General features: G+C 40.1%; 1 protein-coding gene across 1 annotated transcript in view; it reads right to left on the reverse strand.

Annotated features, from left to right (window-relative positions):
• The window catches only part of GALNT13 (polypeptide N-acetylgalactosaminyltransferase 13), a 408,240-nt gene that overhangs the window by 156,672 nt on the left and 229,407 nt on the right, over window positions 1-22,161 (reverse strand). Inside the window, exon 5 of the mRNA XM_030210028.1 lies at window positions 7,744-7,914. Within this exon, the coding sequence (XP_030065888.1) occupies window positions 7,744-7,914 (171 nt within the window). The remainder of the gene's footprint in view (window positions 1-7,743; window positions 7,915-22,161) is intronic.

The following is a 22,161-nucleotide window of genomic DNA, read 5'->3' on the forward strand; positions in this document are numbered from 1 at the left end:
GCAGAAAATCTTTGCAGAATGCATAGAACCCCTGATCTTCTCAAAAAGTGAAATAACAACAATAATTGTATCTTGCTCATCTAAAAAAAGGCCACACAGACATATTTTTCCAAGCAAATTCAAAAAGCTCCACAATCTAGTAAGGAACTTTATTGTATCTTTTCAAATCTAAATAATCCATTTGCCTTCAGCACACATGTTGGCCCAGTATTTTATCACAAAGGTAAATTCTCTGAGATCTGGAATCCCAGCATGCTATCCTTATTTTGATTATTTTGAGGTGGTCTCATCAGCTCCCAGTCTTGTTTGGGATACTTTTAATATTCCTTCTACTTACAATTTTTTTTAAAACTCTGTTGAATATGAATTTTATGACTTACAAACTCGACCCCATTCCCTCCCAATGGTTTAAATGATTGCACTTGGAACTGTTACTATACTGCATCATTTCATGGTCCATATTCTGACTAAAGGCTTAGTGCCTGATTCTCTGAAGAAAGCAATTGTGTGACCTGTATTGAAAAAATCTTCTTCAGACCCTTCTGTGGTTACTACCTTTCTTATCCACTTTACTACCTCTAATAACCCTGATATACATTCTTTACAAAATTGCTTGCAATCAGTTGATAACTGGTTGAAAGAACATCAGCTGGTTCTTAATCCAGGAAAAAACAGCAGCATGCTGGCTAACAGGTCATATTACTTTGTGTTTTGTACCTCTCCACTCTTATCGCTCCCTACACTCCTCCCCGGAAGCTCCGTTCACTGGGTAAATCTCTCTTATCTGAATCCTTCTCCTCCACTGCTAACTCCAGACTCCGTTCCTTTTATTTTGCTGAACCATATGCCTGGAATAGACTTCCTCAGCTGGTTCGTGAAGTTCCATCTCTGGCCGTCTTTAAATCTATGCTAAAACTCCACGTTTTTGATGCTGCTTTTATCTCCTAACCCTTACTCACTTGTTTAGTACCCATGTTTTATCATTCCCACCTTACTAATTCCCTTAACCCTTATTTGTCCTATTTGTTTGTCGAGCAGGGACTGTCTCTTCATGTCCAGTGTACAGTGCTGCGTACGTCTAGTAGTGCTATAGAATGTCTGTAAGCAGAGTGAAAGGTATTAGTGAAGTACATGTAATGGTGCCATCTCCTCTGCATCTCAAATATAAATCTTCAGGCTTTAACGGGTAATTTTCTTTGCCAAATGGATCATAAATATCTTCATCTATGATGACAGTGGCTATTGGCAAAATCTGAATATTTCCTGCAATTCTCCCTCCAGGGATCATCAACTATTGCAGTAGTCAAGCCTCTTTGAATATATTTTATTTTCAGTTATCCATATATCAATGCTCAATACCATGCTTTATAGATTATTGCATCAAAGACTGCTAGAACAAAGAATTAAGTAACAGTTGGAAAAAATGGAATATAAATCTTCACTATTGCAATTTCTAAGCCTGTGTCTGAAGATGGTACACAGATAGATCATACTGTCAAAGACTATACTCTAGAAACAACTTACACTGACAAAACGAACTTCATAGTTCTAATGGGCAGCAATTACTGAATGACCTGTATGCATCTACAACATGGTCACGGAACTGATTAGCATCCTGTATGAGGCCAGAAACAGTCTGCTTTCAACATTCTTAGGAGATAAATGACAAAGGATGGGACAAAAAAAATAAATTATCAAATATAAAAAGGAAGAGAGAGAGAGAGAACATAACCAGAAAATACGGATTTTTTTTTTCAAATTCAATGGGAAAACAGAAAATTATTGATTTAGTTAAAAAAAGGACCATTCTATAATAACTGTGTAATCACTGGTAGTGATATGATTTTATAAGGCCACTGAATAGCAACGTAACAGTCTTCAATATGCAAAAATAATAAAAAGTGCATGTTTCATTGAGGGTGTGTGTGTCACTGAGTGAATGACTGAGTGTGCAACTGCATTGATAGTGGCCGGGTGGCTGTAAATGCACAGCATGAGGTATGTGTAAGTTGTGTGAAGCAGTATTTGGGATTTTGGCTTGTATATGAATGGGGGGGGGGGGATCATTTGTGTGAGTTCAAGGGAGTGTGGCTGTGAGTATATGGTGGTATGGACTGTGCCTGCAAGTGATATGGGGGGGTTGGCCAGCGACCTATAACTACGGATGGATTTACAGTGTGTGCAGTGAGTTGCAGATGGAAATGCAAGTGTAGAAGGGGCTGATACTTTATGTGGAAGCAGAGGAGGGACAAAGTTTGAATCAAGCTCTCCTTCCCTCTACATCCATTTTTCTCCCCTCCCTCTCCAATCTAATCTTCAGCCAACAGAAACCTCCTCCAGCTCCAGCACTGGGACTGCTGTGGGTCTTTCCAACTGTTCAGATGGCAGAGAAGTAATGAGATGACCCCCCACCCCCCTCTAACTCCTTCACTTGCCCCTCTGCAGTCAGAAGAACAGCAGGAGCTGGTGGTCTCATTCACCATACATTTAGGTCTGTTTGCATATGTCCAAAGAGACATGGATGGATGGATAGTCAAACTGACCACTAAAAACTGGTGATCTCACCTGTTTCATGTTTCAACTTTAATGGTATATGATATATCGCCCTGTTGCAAACCATGCTTAAAAAGTAAATGCACTCTTTTTGTTACTGAAAGATTTCAATTATAATAAGGATAAATGACAAGTTAAAGAAACCCAAAATAATTAAGCAACCAAATTAAGAAATACACAAAATCCAATGCTATTTTCTAGTCAACACTAATTCAGGAGTGATGGATATTAAATATATATATATTTAGAACATTATGAGGGGAAGTAATCAATGTGCAGCAAAAGGCAATCTTTTACCGCACCTTGATTTCACATGGAATTCACCAACCTGTATTATTGCTGAATCCCATTTTAAAATAAGCCACCTCACACATGGCATTATTCCAGCAGCCTGGGAGCATCTGGTCACAAAGCTGAGACCCAGTGCTCCAGGGCCTGCACAGAGGGCCTCCCCACCTAGCTCATGCCCCTAGCCATCCCACCCACCACAAGGGCCAAGTCCTCCACTCCCTGCTACCCCTGCCCCCCCCCCCCACTTCCCAGATAGCCCTTGGCCCCCTCAAGTGTTCCACCAGGGTAGCCTCATGCCACAGCGATGCCCAGTCACTTCTGCCCAGTCCAGCGCCAGTCACAAAATGACAATTGCCGCTATGAGTCATGTTTCCTTATATGGAAATATGAGCCTTAGCCATAGTTGTGTGAGACTAGCTCTACGAGTGCCATTTTGTGGCTAGTGCCGGACTGGCCAAGACCAACTGGGCATCACTCCTGCTCAAAAAACCCCTCCCCCCCGGGGTGAGGCTTGAGCTGTAGGGGACAGTAAGCTTGGGGGGCCCTGCTCTGCTAGCCCGGGAGCATCAGGCTGTTGCTTTGCAGCCTGATGTTTCCAGGCAGTGAAATAACCTCAACAAGAAGCATCAGGTATTGGACTTTTTGGATGTGAGATTGTTTAGAACTGTGAATGGGATACAGACTACCTTGTTCCAAAAACCAACTTCGAGAAATACTCTTCTATACTTCTCTAGTTTCCACCCTTACCATCTCAAAACCAGCTTGCCTATTTCTAAGAATTAAGAATTAAGAGAATCTGTTCAGAGCCTTCTATGTTTGAAGATCTAGCGAGTAGAATGACTCGTTGTTTTATAGATAGAGGGTATCCTAGATCTGTGATCAAAAAAGCATATTTAAGAGCCAAATATTCAAATAGACAGCTGCTGTTACAATATCACTGTAAACACCAAGAAGAGAAATTAACTGTGGTTCTTCCCTATTCATCTTTGAGCTCGAAGATTTTGGAGAGCATCCATCGTCATTGGCACGTGCTACAAATCTTTGAATGCTTTATTGATCATCCCATAGGAGTATTTAAACGTGGTAAAACGTTGGGTGAATTAGTATCGTATAAAAGATTTGACTATGTAAATGATAACCCCACTGTTTTGGGACATTCAAGATGTGGTTCAAGCCAATGGTGTGATACTATGATTGAGGGTGCTAGCTGGAAATATTCGGATAGGGCACGGCCCATATATGCTAGGTCAGATACCAATTGTCTTTCTAGTAATGTGGTTTATGTGATAGTCTGCCCTTGCCAAAAAATGTATGTAGGTAGATTGAGTAGGTCCATTAAATTACGTTTAAACAAGCACAAATCCCGAATAAAGAACCAGGTTCTTTCAGCGCCTTTGGTACAGCATTGGCTAGATCATCATCACTCTTGTACACATCATATATGTATGGGATGGGAGGGTGGTAACATTGCTCAGTTTTTAAATCTTAAGGAGCAGAGATGGATTTTTCAGCTAAAACCTCTGGTTCCTGATGGACTTAATGCTGAAATAGATTGGTGGTCTATGGTACAATTTGATAGGCTGGAGCTGTTGTTGCTTTATCCAATCTGAGGGTTGGTTGTGTGATCAGCTGTAGCCCTTTAAAATTGTCAGTTCCGCGCTAAGACGCCGCGGCCATTTTCTTGATGCAGGAGCGAAGGAAATATGTTACGGTAGAGTACTAGGTTATAACGTTAGATTTACTCCGTATTTACAATATGTTGGCATAAAATTGATTATATTTGTTTTTTGTTTTATAGAGAGCCTCTTCCTTGATAAAGCTTTTAGCGAAACCTGGCCATGTCGGTGGGGGTTCCCTAGCGTTGACAAGCTGCCGTCATTTAAAGATAAGTTGATGTCCTAAGACATGTTGGAGACATTTTAAAAATAAATTTTTGCTAGATTGATTAAACTATATGACCTATATGATTTAGAAAAGAAACAGTGGGAAGAAGGGGATTCAATGAGGATTTGCACCACACCATTGCACCTGGAACACAAAGAACAAAGTTGTTCATATGGATGTGAGATGCATTCAGATCTGATGAACCCCGAAAATAAATTGGAGTAAATTGCTTATGTTTGAACAAAAACTTTACAAATCCTGCAGTGAATGTATATGTTTGGGACACTATTAGGATATTGGATGGAAGTTTAGTCCCCACATTTTGTCTATTTGGTGGGTTATAGTTTGAATAATACTGCCTGCTTGTCAGCATTTTAGTGTGGCAGCACATGAGTCCTTTCTATTGTGTAAATTTATTTAAAATCCAATCATGCAGTTTGCTTTTCAAAAAATCTCCCTTGTAGTACTACCACTTTATGCAAAGAACAGAAAAAATATTACGATTTAAAAAGGAAAAAAAGAATGAGATCTATTCCTTAGTGTGTTGCTTGTCATTCAGATACTGGATCAGAGCTGCCACATCTAATTTCTGAGCTAAAAAGAAGGCGAGCAAGACATAGCATCGAAAGCAGATGACTGTTCTTAGCTGCCATCCTTCCTCTCTTCCCATCCAGCACAATCCGTGTCTTCTGAGATCAAGAAGTCTGCAGCTCAGTGATCCCTAATGCTGAGCTCTGCTAGTCTACAGTAGAGAGGCAGAAAGTGCTAGCGGGCAAGCAAAATGGGAATTTACACAACTCTCTGGGGAGGACAGATTTGTTAGTCAGTCAGACACACTAGAGAGAATGTTTAATAACGCACACTGGCTTAACTAGATAGTCAGATGTACCATAAGGGCTGTTCCAATTTGGACCAAATTCTATATATGGTGCCAAAAAGATAAGCACTAAGTACTATTCTATAAACTATGGTTCATATTGGGCGCCACCTATATAATAGCGCCTACCACCGGGATCAGTGCTTAACATTTAGGCATGAGGATTTATACCAACTGAAACCTGATGTAAATCCTCACACCTAAATTAGGCACAGATTTGTCATGTAACTTGGAGATTCTCCGTGGAGGATCTTGTGGATCAGTGTGTGGGCTTTGAAGTGTATTCGTTCTTTGATAGGGAGCCAGTGTAGTTTTTCACGGAGTGGAGTTGCGCTTTCAAATCGAGATTTACCAAAAATGAGTCTGGCTGCTGTGTTTTGGGCGGTTTGGAGTTTTTTCAGGATTTGGGCTTTGCAACCAATGAAGATGCTGTTGCAGTAGTCAGCGTGGAGTGCCTAGCAAAATGTGTGCATGAATTCTAATTATTGCCAATTAGTGCCAATAATTGACTATTAGTACCCAATTATTGGCACTAATTGGTTCATTACTTGATTAAATTGTGAACACACCTAAATTTGTGCACACAGTTTTGTGCACCATATATATAGAATCAGAGGGTTTGTGTTTGTGATGGAAATGCTTAGTACAACTGGCACAATGTGCTATTTTTTTAAATATTAAAAATCTATATAACAGCTGTGTTCTGTCTGCAGATTACCAGGGAGTGGTGTACACATTCAAGCATCAGCACAGTCGCACATATGTACATAATGAGTGGAGCTGAATGGGTAGATGTGAAGCGTCTGTTTACGCTTTCCAAAAATACTAGGACTAGGGGGCATGCGATGAAGCTACAATGTAGTAAATTTAAAACGAATCTGAGAAAAGTTTTCTTCACTCAACATGTAATTAAACTCTGGAATTCGTTGCCAGAGAATGTGGTAATGGCGATTAGCTTAGCGGAGTTTAAAAAAAGGTTTGGACAGCTTCCTAAAGGAAAAGTCCATAGACCATTATTAAATGGACTTGGGGAAAATTCACTATTTCTGGGATAAGCAGTATAAAATGTTTTGTACTTTTTTGGGATCTTGTTGGAAACAGGATGCTGGGCTTAATGGACCTTTGGTCTTTCCCTGTATGGCAATACTTATGTACTAATCACTCAGGACATTGGCTTCCAAGAGAGCACAAAGGAGCCAGTGTTTAGGCGTAGGGCAGTGCTTCTCCCCCTCTCATGCAGGAACACCTCTCCAGTTGGATTTTCAGGATTACCACAATCAACATGCATGACAGCGACTTGCGCATCTGGCAGGGTATGGCTCCAGGAGAGGGTTAAGCAGCAGCAGCTATAACTACTACTACTACTACTTATCATTTCTAAAGCACTACTAGACGTACGCAGCGCTGTACACTTGAACATGAAGAAGCAGTCCCTGCTCGACAGAGCTTACAATCTAATTAGGACAGACAAACAGGACAAACAAGAGTTACTTTAAGGGATGGTGCCACAGAGAAGGAGGTCCTACCTTGCAGGGACCACACTGGAGGGACTGCAAGCAAGGAGGCAAGTCAACATCTATGTTGACCTGAGGGTGAAGTAGATAGGCAATGTTTCTCCCAGAAAGTAACTGATGGGACTGGGAGTAGGGAGTAGGTTTGAAAGAGTGAGAGTAAATGATTGCCATGGGGTGGGGGGAAAAACGGGAGATAGAGAACATGACTACTGTAGACAGGAAAGTAGAGTTCAGAGAAAATAAAAGTGACAGCTGGAGATTGGTGGGGAGGGGGGTGAGAGAGAAATGCTAGGGACAAGGAAGGGAGTTGACAGAGAAACAAGTGACTGTCAGAGACAAGGAGGGGAAGTGAGAAGTGACTGCTAGGGATGGGGGCAATGGGCTGAGAGAGGGAATGTTAAGTCAGTGGCAGATTGTAGGGGAGGAAATATTTGGAACAGAATGCCACCACACTGGAGCAAGGTGAATCAATAGAGATGATATGAGTGAATACACATTCCATCAGAGACTTTCACAGGTTGTCAAGCTAGTCAAACTGTAAACTGCATTTTTTTTCATCTTGTTCTTTTCCTGGATTAACTTTGAAACATTTAAGGTTCTTGAACCGCTTCAGATCACCTTTACCTCACAGGTAAGGTCCTGTCTCCTTTTCTCCTGTCCATTTCTCTCTGAGGAACTGGATACCAGCGAAAATTAAGTTTCCAGTTAAAACCGCCATATGTCATATCTGATCCAGCCATGTATTCAAATGTGTCATCACTGATTACATCAATAATCGGGCAAACAACTGTCCTCCTGTAAGGCAAATACAAAAAAAAAAAAAAAGGAAACTTACTTTTATGTTTCAAGACAACATTCTAACAAATGTTTGAAAATGGATCATGCCTGCCAGTCTATAAATTTGAAAGTTTATATAGAGGCACCAGTGGAAGAAAGGTACAGGATGGTTTTAACTGAAATAAAAGTGTCCCTCCTGGTTGAAACAATTTTTTTTTAATTACTCTTTTCAATACAGTGCTTGTAATAAGAAACTATCAACTAGAGTTAATAACATAGAATTTTAAGAAACAACATCCAAGTCTGTACATCAGAAACAGACATCTGTTTCTCATGTATTTTAAAACAAGATCTGGAGACATACAGCTTGTTCTAACACGCATGAGAAAGGACTACATCAAGCATGAATACCCACTTTACAAACTGAGGGGGTCTTTTACTAAAGCTTAGCTTGAGTTATCTGCAGCAGGGCCCAGTTAATCCTATGGGCCCTGCTGCAGATAACTCAAGCTAAGTTTTAGCAAAAGACTTCCTGAAATGTTCAAAAAATGAACGGGGAAAAAAAAGGACATGGATGAGTGTGTGGCAGCATAGGAATGTTCATATTACAAAATTTATTTTTATTTTTTTTACATATTGTTAGCCCTCCAGTGACAGGAAAACATTTGCTGTGACTTTCCTTCAGTGTGTCTTTTCTAGCAAAAAAGGTGCCAGTACTCAATTGCTAAGCCACCCTTCAGGAGTGGGGTGATCAGAGGGACCCACCCCATAATAGCCAGACCCCCTGCAACCAGTCACAGAATCTATTACAAGACAGAATTGGTGTGTAGAGCCTGAGCTCTATCATTAAAACTTGGGGTCCATGGGTCAATTTTAGCAGACAATGGAAAAGGTGCCGGTACTCAGTACCCCAAGTACCCCCTCAAAAATGCCCTGCTTTCCTTACTCCATTCAGTGGAAAATTGATCAACTGGTGCACTTTTCTGTAATCTGGATATGTCAAGTAGCAGGTCAAAATGCAGACATCAATCTTTTTGAAGATGGACGTCCCTTCCCCTTCTGCAGTCAGAATTGGACATCCAGTAAATGTCTCTATCCAGAACATATATACTTTTATCACTATTGGTTTTTTCGTCCGGTTCTGTTTAGAGAGGTCCTTTTACAAAGGCACACGTTTTTAGCGCATGCTAAAAAAAGCATGTGCTAAACATTAGAGATGCCCCTATATTTCTATGGACATCTCTAGCGTTTAGCGCATATTAAAACCGCTAGTGTGCCTTTGTAAAAGACCCCCAGAGTTTGTTAAATGAAAACCTCAATAAAGATTATTGGAACTGAAAAAATAACAGTTAGATGTCCAACTTTTGGCTTCACCCTAGTCCTACCAAAACATGCTCAGTCCACTCCCTCTTGCCATATGGACGTACCGCAATTTTAGATGTCCCTATCTGGATTGAAAAATTATAGACTGGTGACCCTGACATCAGTGCCCAGCACAATGGTAGAGACCATTACAAAGAACAAAATTACAGAGCATTTTCAAAAGTATGGATTAATGAGTCAAAGCCAACATGAATTTAGTGAAGGGAAATCTTGCCTCACCAATCTACTACATTTCTTTGAAGGGGTGAACAAACATGTGGATAAAGGGGAGCTGTGTGTATCTGGATTTTCAAAAGGCATTTGACAAAGTACCTCATGAAAGACTCCAGAGGAAACTGCAGAGTCATGGGGCAGGAGGGTAGTGGTCTATTGTGGATTAAAAACTGGTTAAAGATAGAAAAACAGAGAGTAGGGTTAAATGGTCAGTATTCTCAATGGAGAAGGGTAGATAGTGGGGTCTGTGCTGGAACCGCTGCTTTTTAACATATTTATAAGTAATCTAGAGATGGGGAGTAACTATTGAGGTAAATTTGCTGAAGACAAATAGTTATTGAAAGTTGTTAAAGCACAAGAGGATTGTGAAACATTACAAGAGGACCTTACGAGACTGGCAGATGACATTTAATGTGAGCAAGTGCAAAGTGATGCATGTGGGAAAGAGGAACCCTAACTATAGCTACGTGATGCAAGGTTCCACATTAGAAGTCACCAACCAGGAAAGGGATCTAGGTGTCACAGTTGATGATACATTGGAACCCTCTGCTCAGTGTATGGTGGCAGCTAAGAAAACAAATAGAATGTTAGTTATTATTAGGAAAGAAATGGAAAACAATGATGAAGACGTTATAATGACTTTGTATCACTCCATGGTGCAGCCGCACCTTGAATACTGTGTGCAAATTGGGTCACCACATCTCAAAAAAGACATAGTGGAGTTAAGAAAATGTACAGAGAAAGGCGACAAAAATGATAAAGGAGATGGGATGACTTTCCTATGAGGAAAGGATAAAGCAGCTAAGGCTCTTCAGCTTGGAGAAAAGACAACTGAAGGGAGATATGATAGAGGTCTATAAAATAATGAGTGGACTGGAACAGGTAGAAGTGAATCGCTTGTTTACTCTTTCCAAAATTACTAGCACTAGGAGGCACACAATAAAGGTACAAAGTGGTAAATTATCTGAGAAAATGTTTCTTCACTCAACGTATAATTAAACTCTGGAATTCTTTACCAGAGAATATGGTAAAAGCAGTTAACTTAGTGGTGTTTAAAAAAGGTTTGGATAACTTCCTAAAAGAAAAGTCCATAAAGCATTATTAAGATGGACTTGGGGAAAATCCACTGCTTATTTCTAGGATACACAACTCGAACCAGACAAAACAAATTTACTGCAACAAAGATATGTTGACTAATGAAGGTGTCTCATATCGTCACAAAAGCCTGTTTATGCCAACTTACTTTTCGGCTCACAAGCCTGTGAAAGTTTGTAATCATAGACCACCTCCAGCCAACCAGTAGTGCCCAATGTCCATCTTCTATACAGGCCTAAGTGTCAAAGTGTCTATCTATTTATTCATTAAAACATTTGTGCTCAGGCACAAAAATCAATAAGTGCACTACTGTTCAAAAATTAAACACTATTGCAATAAATTGACGAATAATGCAAAAAATTAACTTAGCTTGATAGCTCTGAGCAATGTAAGCCGTCTTCTTGGGCTGGAGCTTATCATATTTCAAGGGTTCAATATATCAACGTACTGACCACTCCGGTATCGCTGTAAGCCCGACAGGACCCTGTTTCGCGGTCAACTGCTTTTTCAAGGGCATAAACTTCTGCAACACGGAGAATAAGCATTATTATCAAGCTAAGTTAATTTTTTGCATTATTCGTCAATTTATTGCAATAGTGTTTAATTTTTGAACAGTAGTGCACTTATTGATTTTTGTGCCTGAGCACAAATGTTTTAATGAATAAATAGATAGACACTTTGACACTTAGGCCTCTATAGAAGATGGACATTGGGCACTACTGGTTGGCTGGAGGTGGTCTATGATTACAAACTTTCACAGGCTTGTGAGCCGAAAAGTAAGTTGGCATAAACAGGCTTTTGTGATGATATGAGACACCTTCATTAGTCAACATATCTTTGTTGCAGTAAATTTGTTTTGTCTGGTTCGAGTTGTGTATTTTTACAAATATATACAGACAAAGCTGAGCCATTTTTCGTTTGCTTTTTGTATTATTTCTAGGATAAGCAGCATAAAATGTATTATACTGTTTTGGGATCTTGCCAGGTACTTGTAACCTGGATTGGCCACTGTTAGAAATAGGATACTGGGCTTGATGGACCTTCGGTCTGTCCCCGTATGGAAATGCTGTTTTTCACTCTTCACTTCTCTAAACAATATCAGTATAAATACCTCTTACATGACAGGGGAAGCAAAACACATTTTCACAGGGAGAGGGAGAGGGCAAAAAATCTAACTTTTATCCCTATACCCCAGATTCCCAGTTGCTAATGATCTGTGAAGCCATTGGTTCACCACATCTGCTATCATATGATATCAGTAGTGTACCTTACCTGCATTTGTCAAAATTAATTGATTTTGACAGGTGACATACCTACTTACAGGTTTTCAGCAAATCAGATATGAGGATACACCCAAGCCATGCCCACCCTGCCCCTTTTGATGTCCTCATCTAAGCCACACCCAAAGCATGCCCACTCCCACCCCCTTGGATGATATCACCAGATATGATGCCTTGACCCTGCCCAAGCCCCACACGTTGCCCACCGTATTTGCATAGCCCCGTCCCAAACCCTGCCCCTTTTGCATAGCCCCACCCCAAACCCTGCTCCTTTTGCATAGCCCCACCCCAAACCCCACCCCTTATGGTGATATAATAGGAAGTGACATCACAGCCACGCCTCTTTTCAAGATGACAGGCACTACCGCATGCATTGCATCACTTCCTGTTTCCACTACTAGGCATCTTGAATGGAGCCATGTGACAGGAAAAGACTTAAAAAAAAAAAGACCCCAACACTGCCCCCTATAGCCTCGGCAGAATCTATTTTCACAGGAAAGAAAGGACACATTTTAGGTGTATGGCCCAAGTGTATTTCAATAAGATGTCAATAATCATCAGTTTTTGCGTTTAACCACTAACTGTATATTCTTCTTACAATTTTGTAATTACATACATTGTTACTATGTAAGCCGCATTGAGCCTGCCATGTGTGGGAAAGCACGGGACACAAATGTAATAAATAAATATCCGTGGTTAAAAGAAGACAGAGCTGACAGATCCACAATGTATGCTTGCCACTGATTGTCCACCTCTGAAACTATAGTTGTATTTATGTGCCCAACTGCCATATTTAGGTGCTACAACTTACACTAGCTAAAGACATAGCATAAGTCATCATACCTAATCTTAACTTATACTAGTATTGTACAACAGATTTGGAGCACAACTCTGCCATTATACAATATTAGGTTAAAGTCCAGTTTTTTTATACTTAATTTGTTACTGAATTTACCCCAAAGTGACTTACCCAAGGTCACATGGATTATTTCACCATTTAACCTACTGAACTGAGAAATTCATCATCACCTTTCAGCTAAAATGCTCTTGCAAAGGTCAGGCCGAATCCGTTGGACCCAGCAGCTATTTTATCCTAAATCCTCTTAATGATTATACATGCCTCCTGTTTACATGGTCTGTTATTTCTCATCGGAGACTTGTATTTTATCACTTCCAAATGAAGTTATTCATCCATAATGAAGACTAGATGGCCCATGCTGGTCTTTATCTGCCCTCATTTGTTATGTTACTATGAATAAAAGACCAAGGGATTACTTTCTGATCATCTGATATGCCATTTCCTCAAAAACAGCAGCTACGTTTACACAAAGATTGATTTCTAACATGAAGGCACTCAATTGGATATGTTATAATAACCTTTGAGAGAAGCCCTCTGACATTTTTTTTTTTGGGGGGGGGGGGGGGGAGTTGGTAACTGTTATTGTTTACTTGTTTAATGTCTTCTGGCAAAAATAGTAACTCAGGGCCTGAGACATGTTTATGCTCTATAAATTCTTTTCTAGAATAATTTGGTTTTGAAGCCTATACTATCTCCTTCACTCGGAATTTCATTCTCCTAATCAACCCAATCATTGCATTTTATACTACTCCTATTCCTGAACTTCAGAGTTTCAATATAACAATAAAGATGAACAATTATTAGGGAAGCATTTCTGACAGTGGTACAGGTATTTTAAAAGTATGAATCATTTTTATCTACTCTCTTATGAAAAAAAATGTATCTACTCTCAGTTGTATAAAATGCATGTTTATGCTTGAGTTTTTAACCTCACCTTGTACTGTTTCTTTCTTTCTTTGTAAAGAGATATTTAACTTTGATGTTCTGCTTAACCCCTACCTACGGGCAAGACACAAGCATGGGCTACATTTCTGTAAGTCTGAACTACTTTAAAGTTGTGAGAATATTAGGAACCTGTTTGTCATCCGGAGTTGCTGCTGGACTGAGGGAGACAAATGATGCCTTCCTGGAGGTTCTGAACTTGCTGCGATGCTTGAAGGATTTGTGCGCACAAGAGTGACGTTAGATGTAGACATCACCAGAACAGCTTAAAACCGAGCAGGCCCTGTGGGCTCATTGGAGCCTGTCATCCGAAGGAGTTGCTGGTGTGAGAGCAACGACTCTTGGAGGTTCCCAAACTTTCTGGTATGCTTGGAGGACTTGTGAGCACAAGAGTGACATCAGTTGTAGACACCACCAGAACAGCTTAAAACCAAGCAGCCCCCATGATGTGCAGCCACAGGGGCTCTTAGGAGCTCTTGAAGCACCAATGAGTAAGCTTGACATCATGGGGAAAAAACCAAAAGGCTCAACCTAAGGCAGCAGTAACTGTGTATTCCTCTTCAAGGTCCTATGGATAAATATAATATGCCTGTCCTATGGATAAATATACTACGCCTACCAGTAACCAAGTAGTTTTACATTCCTCTCCTGAAGGAGCTTCTATTAGCTTACTAGAGAGGACACCCCTCCCCCCAATTCCTAGCACCTTATTGCTTCCTCTGGTTAGTAATCCAGTCTTTGATAGGGGTGTGATGACAGCACCAGATGGTCTGACCTTGGGCTCAGTTTCCTTTGTGGGGGGTTGGAGATATTCTTCCCCCCAAATTTGGACAAAATATTACCTTGCAAGATATTTGGACTGTGGTGACAGGACTGAATCCACGCTAAGATCTCAGGTTCAGCAGTTACGTACTTTCAAGCATGAGAATGTTCAAAACCTAGAGGATATGGGCATTAAATTTGCTTCAATGGATAAAAGACTCCAAGGATTGGAGCCTCAGATTTCCATTCCTCAGGTTTCAGGAATTTCAGTGATTAAAGATAGTCTCACATTGTGTTTTGCAATGGAGAGATTAGAAAATTCAATGTGCTCCAAAAACTTGAGATTTTTTAATTTTCCTCCATCAAAATTGCTTTCATCCAAGATTCCCTTGGATAAATATTTTAAGGAGGTGCTAAAAATTTCAGCTTCTCAAGAAATCAATTCATCAATGTTATTATATCTCTCAACATTTGTGTGGGAAAACCCTATTGAGGGTGGCCTTGACTCCCCTGGGGGAGCTAGTTTAGATTTGACTAATTTCCTTGAAAGTTCTCATGATGATATTAAAATAAGGGCTACCCTCTTTGTCATGTTCTCTCATATAAATTGATGATTCTTAAAGTTTACGTTAAAAATAAAAATTCCTTGTTTTGTGGGCAAAGAATTCAGATCTTTCCAATTGAGAAAGAAGCAATTCCTGGAATTTAAAGTTTGCATGCTTGCTTTGAAATCTACTTTGATTTGTGGTTCCCATGCAAATGTTTAGTTGGTTGGCAGGAGAAGAATTATGTCTTCTTTGATCCTACACAACTTGAAACTTTTCTGAATAATAGTAAAGGTTCCTAGGTATTTTTTGTTTGTTTGTTTTGGATGAGGTTAGATTCTCTGATAATTAATGCTCCTAGAATAGTTTAGAATGGTCCTACTGTGGGGTGGGATTAATTCTATGTATGTTTCTTTGTATCATTTTTCTTTTGATTATTGGGTAAGTGGATTCATGTAATGTGAGCTATTTCACCAATGCTTACTGTAGAGATATTTCTGTTATTTTCTTTATTTTATATTTATTAATTTATAAATGAACTATCAAGATAACTCTTCAACATAGAGATACAGGCATTAAATAATACAGGCAATGAATATCATACAATCATAAACCCTTCTTTAGACCATAAAAAGGAGAGAAAGAGGGATGAGAAAATCATAGATTAAACAAAGGAAACCAATTATTAACAAAAGGCTTAACGGGTACTACCTCAAGGTCCTTATACTTAACATGAAGGCATAGTTGTTATACACACTGTAACTTCTTCAAGTCTAAAAATGAGCACAACTGCTCTGGAACAAAAAATATGTACTTAGATTGAGCATATCTGATCCTACATTTACAAGGAAAAGTTAACAAGAAAGTACCTCCCTCCCCCCAGGTCCTTGACATCTTGTCTCATTAAGAGGAAAGCTTTCCTCCTCTCTTGGGTAACTTTAGCAACATCCAAGTAGATTCTTATCTTCGGATCATAAAAAAGATCTTGAGAGTGTCTAAAAAATAGTTTCTTTATAGAATTAACATCTTATTCAAAAACCAAAGACACTGGCAACGTGGTCCATTCTGTAGATTCAGAGATATTTTTAAAATCTATCCATGGTTCAGGTTCTGAACCTACAACCTCACCTTGGGTTTTGTTTTTTTTTAAACAGGAAGATAATAAATCTTGTTTATTGGAGGCAAAAGATCAGAAGAAAACTTCAAGATCTCAACTAAATATTTTTTGAAGATATCCAAGAAGGAAATGGCCAGAGCTTTTTGAAAATTCAAAATACATAAATTGAGTTTCCTGTTATAATTTTCCAAAAACTTAATCTGCCTATAAATAGCCAGTCTATCCACAACCTCTGCGTTCTTAAATTCTTGCAGACGTTTAATCTCTGAATGAATTTGTTCAACTTGACACAAAAATTCAGTTTTTAAAGTTTCCACCATCTTAATTAAGGAATCAAATTTACCAAAGTTGTTACCTCCATTGAAGTCTTCATTACAGTAGAGTTCACAATTTGCAGAGCACTCCAAATGGACTCCAGAGTTATTTCCACAGGGGCCTCCAATTGGCCACCAGATGACCCATCCACCAGCAGCTCTCCAAATGGGGCTCCTACCTTACCTCGTGATACCAACACCACCTCTTCTCTTGTGCTCGGTGCACTCTGGGCCTCTGCTCTCATTGCTGGACACAGCAGGGGACCCACTGTCGGGGGAGAAAGAGAGAGATGTTTCGTACTCTAATGGGGGAGGCGCTCATCTGCCTTCCCCCAACAAGGAACTCACACTACTGGCTTCTACCCTTGAGGTCCCACTGGCAAACTGGATGATCAAAAGCTGGGACAGGGGCACACCAGGAGCCGGTGGGGGTAGTGTCCTAACTACCCCTTTCTTCTTGGTATACAGCATAGGGTCAAAAGAAAGAAGTTTCCTCAGGAAAACAGATACCAGCAGGGGGCAACCTGCGCAAAGCATCAGGGACCTGCCACCATCTTGACTCCTCCCTCACTCCAGCCTCCTGTTATTTTTATTTTATGTAATGGTGCGTTTTCTTTGCATATTATGCAAATTTTGAATTTTCCAATAAAAAGAAGTTGTGAGAATATCTAGCTACCTGAAAATATCAGTGTTCATGTTAATAATTGTAGAAGTTATAGTCAGTTGTTTTCCTGCATTACAAGTAGTTTCTGAAGCTCAGCTTTCTGAAAGAACAGGGTTAACTGTAGCAGGACTGGCATAAGAAAAAAAAATGGAACACCATCATGATCTTTCACAGGATCTGAGGACTTCCAATAGCAGCTTGCTGTAGTCAGAGAGAAGAGCTCTCTGGAGAGATGTCTTTTTTTCCTCTTAGTCTGCTGGTCCCAAGCAAAACTGTTTGAGGGCAGGCAGAGATGTCCTGCAGACAGCGCAAGTTCTGTTGACAGCAGAGTCAGATAATAGAGAGGAGACCCCAAAAATCTTGACCTGAGTATTAGAGAGAGAAAGCATGGATCAGAGAGTTCAGTATTTCTGCTGAGTTCAAGATCTGAGGCATACAGATGGCCTGTGACTGAGGTTTGTTCTACTGGGAAATCAAAGGAGATTGCCTGCCCAGCTGTTCCAGCACATTAAAACTGATGCATCAGATGGCAGGAGGAGAGGGACTAGCTGCAGAGCTCATCAGGCATCTTGGGGAAGCTATAGAGACAAAAAGTGAGTTTCCACAGTACAGAAAATATACAATTGATGGATATGCATCACACAAACCTATGAGAATCTATGTTTACAGTACCTTACAATTTTAAGTAGATTATGTCAGTGACAATAACCAAAAACAGCCACACTCATAGATACCTTACCTAGAGAGAGGACACAATAAGAGCAAATGCCCGCTAATCTGCATGCACACATCCCAGTTTATAATGCTGTCAACCAATGTTGGCACCTGTCTACATTTAAAGCTAGAATTACTATCTCCATTAGCAGAGTTTTCCACGGTTTAATGTATCATTCTCTCAAACCTAGGTGATTTAAACTTATGGTCTGTTATACTACTACTTTGATTAATAAATATGAAAATCTGAGCACCATTTGACCTCAGGAGATTCCCACCCTCTACTGATATGAAGATTTAGGCCAGATCCTCTAGAACCCTCTGGGCTTGTTCCTCAGTCTCCTTGTAAATGTTCATTTGTGTTGCCTCGTCTTAAACTAAAACTAAGAGGTCCTTTTACTAAGCTGCAGTAAGTGCTAACGTGCACTTACTGCAGCTTATAATGGCTTATCACGGGGACACACTCAAGTGTCCTGTGGTAAGTTCCAAATCTGAATTTTTTTTACATTTTTGTTGTTGAGGGCATGTCATGTCTGAGGACATTATCATGCTCTAATATTTAGCGCAGGATTATCGTGTGAGCCCTTACCACCTACAAAATAAGTGTCAGTAAGTGCTCCCACGGCAATGGCATTAGTGCATGTGTACTAAATAGTACTGATAGAGGAAGAGACACCCAGATTCATAAGAATATACAACATATAGTAGAGGGTTCTCTTTTACAACTTGTGCAGGCACAGTGGATTTTTAGGAGGAAAAGCCTCGAGAAGCTCCTAGTATTAACTGACAATCATACAGGAGCAGGACTTCTTCATCGGTCGGTTGAAGAGCTCGAGAAGAGTAGAGACCTGACAGCCAAAGTTAAGTTCTGTTTAATTTTATTTTTGAGCTGTTATATTTCTGAAAAACAATAGAAGCCTGATAGCCAAGTCATATTGAGCCACAAATATTGATAGGCTGTCCTCACCAACTAAGGAGGTTTTTGCCGATGATGAAGAAGTACGATTGTCAATTAATACTAGGGGCTTCTCAAGGCTTTTCCTCCTAAAAATCCACTGTGCCTGCACAAGTTGTAAAAGAGAACCCTCTACTATATGTTGAATATTAGTGCATGGCCATTGATGGAAAAAAACAGAAAACTGGCTATTTGCTGGCTGCAGTAAAAATGGCCTTAGCGCACGGGAAAAACCTGTATAAGAGTGTGCTAAGGCCACTTTTTACCACTATCCTTTAATTCATTCACAACAACCCACAACACCTCATAAATTTCACAATCATGCAGGTTGCTAAACGTGACCTCAGCGTTGACTCTTTTCACACTGGGACACAGCCCAGTGATTCACTAATATCTTCATCAGTCATATGCTTTCTCACAAATGTTTATCTATTTCCATCTATCAAAAATGTGTTATTTTTTTATATTTTTTATCTTTTCTTATAAAAGTGTATAATTAAGAAACTACTTAGTTTTTTTTCAGATAAAGGACACTCACCAACATGACCCATGTTTTGGGACTCCTGCATTAAGGTATGGTCCTCAGCACTGTCCCTAAACATGGGCCATATTGGAGAGGGTCCTTCAACTGAAAAAATTGAGTAGCTTTTTAATTATACACTTCTGTAAGAAAAGATAAAAATATATATAAAAAAATTGATAGATGGAAGCAGATAAACATTCATGAGAAAGCATATGAATGATGAAGATATCAGTGAATCACTGGGCTGTGTCCCAGTGTGAAAAGAGTCATTGCTGAGGTCATGATAAGCAATCTGCTTGACTGTAAAATTTATGAGGTGCAGGGTTGTTGTGAATGCTATACTGATTGTCCCCTCCTATTTAAAACTAGACTGTTGAAAGTTGATCTATCCTTTAATGCAGAAGTTTACTCCTGATTTTCTCACAATAATCTTGCTCCTGACGCAGTAAGAAGCTTTAGTGTGGAAAAATCAGCAGTAAAACCACTGCATTAAAGGGCAGAGTACTGGGCATGCAAAGTACGTCCCTAAAATGCTGAATAACAAATTGCTCATGTGCTAAATAGTGCTTAAATTTAGCACTTTTTAACTCTCCACCCAGTAGTAAGTTTTATGCCAGCTCAGGGCTGGAGTAAATGTGCTATACTGGAGCAAAAGGGTAATCTGAGGTGAAGTACAGCTCTTCAGATCACCCTATTTCCCTGGTGGCCTGAGTGGGCCACTGAACCCTCCTGATTCCATAACCCCCATACCCACTTCTAAAAGTTGGGAAACAGAAAGATGCCCTCACTCCTACCTCTGGTGCTACAATCTTGAAAATTGTCAGCGCCTGATCCCTAGGCAGACTGATCTCTAGTGATAAGTTCCAGTGCAGTGCTAGGGGTTAAGTGCCACTATTTTGAAAGATGGGAATGTTGAAGAAAAGTGAGCATTGCTCCTACCTCTGAACTTTAGAAGTGGTCCAGGCTCTCTGGTCAAGGGCCTCCCTGGCCCGGTTATACTCAGGTGAAGAGTGTCCTGAACCAAATAGCCCCAGGTACAGGGAGAGTCGTGGGAGGAGGGTTCATGTCCACTGGGCCACCGGGGCATTTTTTAAATGTTGGTGTTGAGGTAGGAGGCCCAGAAGGACTTTTTTATTAATGTCATCCTTCCTGTCGGTACATGAGCCAATCCCTGCTCAAGCACTGAAGAGAAGGGAGATATCTTACTTGGTATGCAGCAAAGGGCTGCATATTATCACAGCAAGGTGAACTGTTTTTTTTTTTTCAGTGCACCCTTCACAGTAATTTGCATGGCATTAGTCTTACTGCATCAGAAATAAAAATTTTTTTTAGTGCATACATTAGAACATTGTGTGCTGAAGCTTAGCACGGCAATTCTGATATCTCTTACTGCAACGAGGCATGAGTGTTTATCCGTTGCCATCAATTTCATAATCTGAAACATATTTGAATCACTTCTCCTTACTCTTCCCTGTAGTTCTCCGCCCCTCGTCTGCTACTGGTGTTGCTAACCCAGATTTGAGTGTACACATTCTTGTACTGAGATCTGCGTCATATACTGATTTAAAATGTGTATCAAGATAAATATTGATTGAAACCCTGAATCATTAATTATACTGGATAGGTGTGAACTCAATGTGATTGGTAAGCGTGGACAGGGTTTGGTCCAGATGTCTTCTTTCTTCTCTATATTGTTGATCAGTGTTCTGTTTTTCTCTCTGGACTTTCTGGAGATGGTTCTTCTATGATGCTGTTTGCTTGCAGAGGGGAATATAATAGTTTATACTGGACGCTGGTAGAGAAGGGTTTTGCAAAGCGGATTGGGGTGAGGATCAAGAGGGTTTTCCCTTTTGTGCAGATGAAAGAAGAGAAAGAGAAAAAGAGAGAGTGAAATCTGCAGTGAGTTCTTATACTTCTCAGACTGTAGGAACTACTTTCACATGCTGGGTAGTAATCCGATGACAATGCAGGAACAGTTCAATTTGGATTATTTTTGCTTGTTGAGATGATAATCATATCAAAGATTAGTGATGCTTGATAAGATTCTGCCCAGTAGAAGCTCGGGGCAAGATGGCGTCTGAATAGGACGTGTGTGAAACAGCTCCTCACTCAACTCCCTCTTGCTGTTTTTTTTCCTTAAAAAATACATTTCCATGCCCAAGAGACGGGGCAAACAGAGGGCTTACCCTGCTCCCTCTGCAAGACAGGAATTGGGACTGATGGACCGTTTCACTGTTCCCAGAGTAGAATTGACTGGGCAACAACCCTTGCTGCAGGAGGGATCGATGAGAGGAGAACCGACCTACCTGCCAGAGGGAGAGACCACTCTGAGCCCAGAGGAACGGAGTCCTCCTTCGATGCCGGCAATGCTGGCAGACCAGAGCCCTGGATTGACTAGACCCGATGAGGAGATGTCTGATCTGGGAGCAGGGGCAGACTCTGCTAGCAGAACGCCGAGTGCAGCAGTGCTGGTGGTTACTGCTGAGAATACCGAAGGAGTAGGAGTTGAATCACAGGAGAGCAAGACTGGCTCTGAGAAAGGAGCTCAGGAAGAGGTAACATTGAAATTATTTCCTAAAAAAATGGAGAAAATAACCCTAGAAAAAATGTGGGATGCTTTGGAATGTTTAGAAGATTCTTTAACCCAGAAACTATCTCCAATAGTTAAAGTTACTCAATCAAATCAAGCTAAAATAGCAGACTTGGAAAAACAGTTGGAACAATCTAAAACTTTTGAACAAACAATTATACTTGAAACAAATCAAATTAAAGAGAGTCAAATAACTTTAATAAAAGAAAATGTATACTTACATAGGAAAATAGAAACTTTAGAAAATTTACAAAGGATGAAAACATTGAGATTTATAAATTTTCCTAAAGTTCCAGCAGTGGCTCCTTT

This window comes from Microcaecilia unicolor, chromosome 7 (assembly GCF_901765095.1).
Source record: "Microcaecilia unicolor chromosome 7, aMicUni1.1, whole genome shotgun sequence".
In the NCBI taxonomy this organism is placed as follows: Eukaryota; Metazoa; Chordata; class Amphibia; order Gymnophiona; family Siphonopidae; genus Microcaecilia; species Microcaecilia unicolor.